Source organism: Eimeria mitis, genomic scaffold (assembly GCF_000499745.2).
Source record: "Eimeria mitis Houghton genomic scaffold, Emh_scaff1903, whole genome shotgun sequence".
Classification (NCBI taxonomy): Eukaryota; Apicomplexa; class Conoidasida; order Eucoccidiorida; family Eimeriidae; genus Eimeria; species Eimeria mitis.
This window is the reverse complement of record NW_013570226.1, coordinates 6,626-7,283: the sequence shown is the minus strand read 5'-3', so window position 1 is coordinate 7,283 and position 658 is coordinate 6,626. Positions and strand designations below refer to the sequence as shown.

The 658-nt window shown below is 57.8% G+C and overlaps 1 protein-coding gene across 1 annotated transcript in view; it reads left to right on the top strand.

Moving 5' to 3' along the window:
- The window catches only part of EMH_0045600 (pantoate--beta-alanine ligase, putative), a gene marked incomplete at both ends in the record, with an annotated part of 1,485 nt that overhangs the window by 704 nt on the left and 123 nt on the right, over nucleotides 1-658 (top strand). Inside the window, one exon of the mRNA XM_013496083.1 lies at nucleotides 19-658. Within this exon, the coding sequence (XP_013351537.1) occupies nucleotides 19-658 (640 nt within the window). The remainder of the gene's footprint in view (nucleotides 1-18) is intronic.

The following is a 658-nucleotide window of genomic DNA, read 5'->3' as shown; positions in this document are numbered from 1 at the left end:
TCTGCGTCTCCTTCATAGAAGCCCCCCAACAGCAGCAGCAACAGCAGCAGCAGCAGCAGCAGCAGCAGCAGCAACAGCAGCAGAGTGGGAGGAGACAGTACAGCAGCTCGAGACACTCGAGCTCTCTGACCCCGCTGTCTCCTCTCTGTCTCCACAGGAGAGACAGCAGCTGTGGCCGTGGGTAGCAGAGAAGGATGCAGCAAACCACCACTACTTGCTGCTGCAGCAGCCGCTGCAGCAGCAGCAGCAGCAGCAGCAGCAAGCAGGAGGCCCCATATGCAGACTCATAGGATACTTAGCTTATAAACAAAACCCCCAAAACTCTTCTCTTTCTCTCCTTCGTATCTTTATCTCACCATCACAAAGAAGAAGAGGAACAGGCGAGGCATTCTTCGGCGCATGCATGCTCATCATACACCAGCAGCAGCAGCAGCAACAGCAGCAGCAGCAGCAGCAGCAGCAGCAGCAGGAGGTGACATGCTTCGTGCCCCGCCTAGCCGTCAAGTTTGTTGAAAGCCTTGGATTCACTGAAACGGTTGGGGGCCCCCAAAAGAGGCCCCTAGAGGGGCCCCCCAGGGGGCCCCCCTCTGTTGCTGTATCTCTAAACCTACCAGCATTCGTGCAGCGCCTGCTGCGGCCCCGCAGGCCTGTTGCTAGC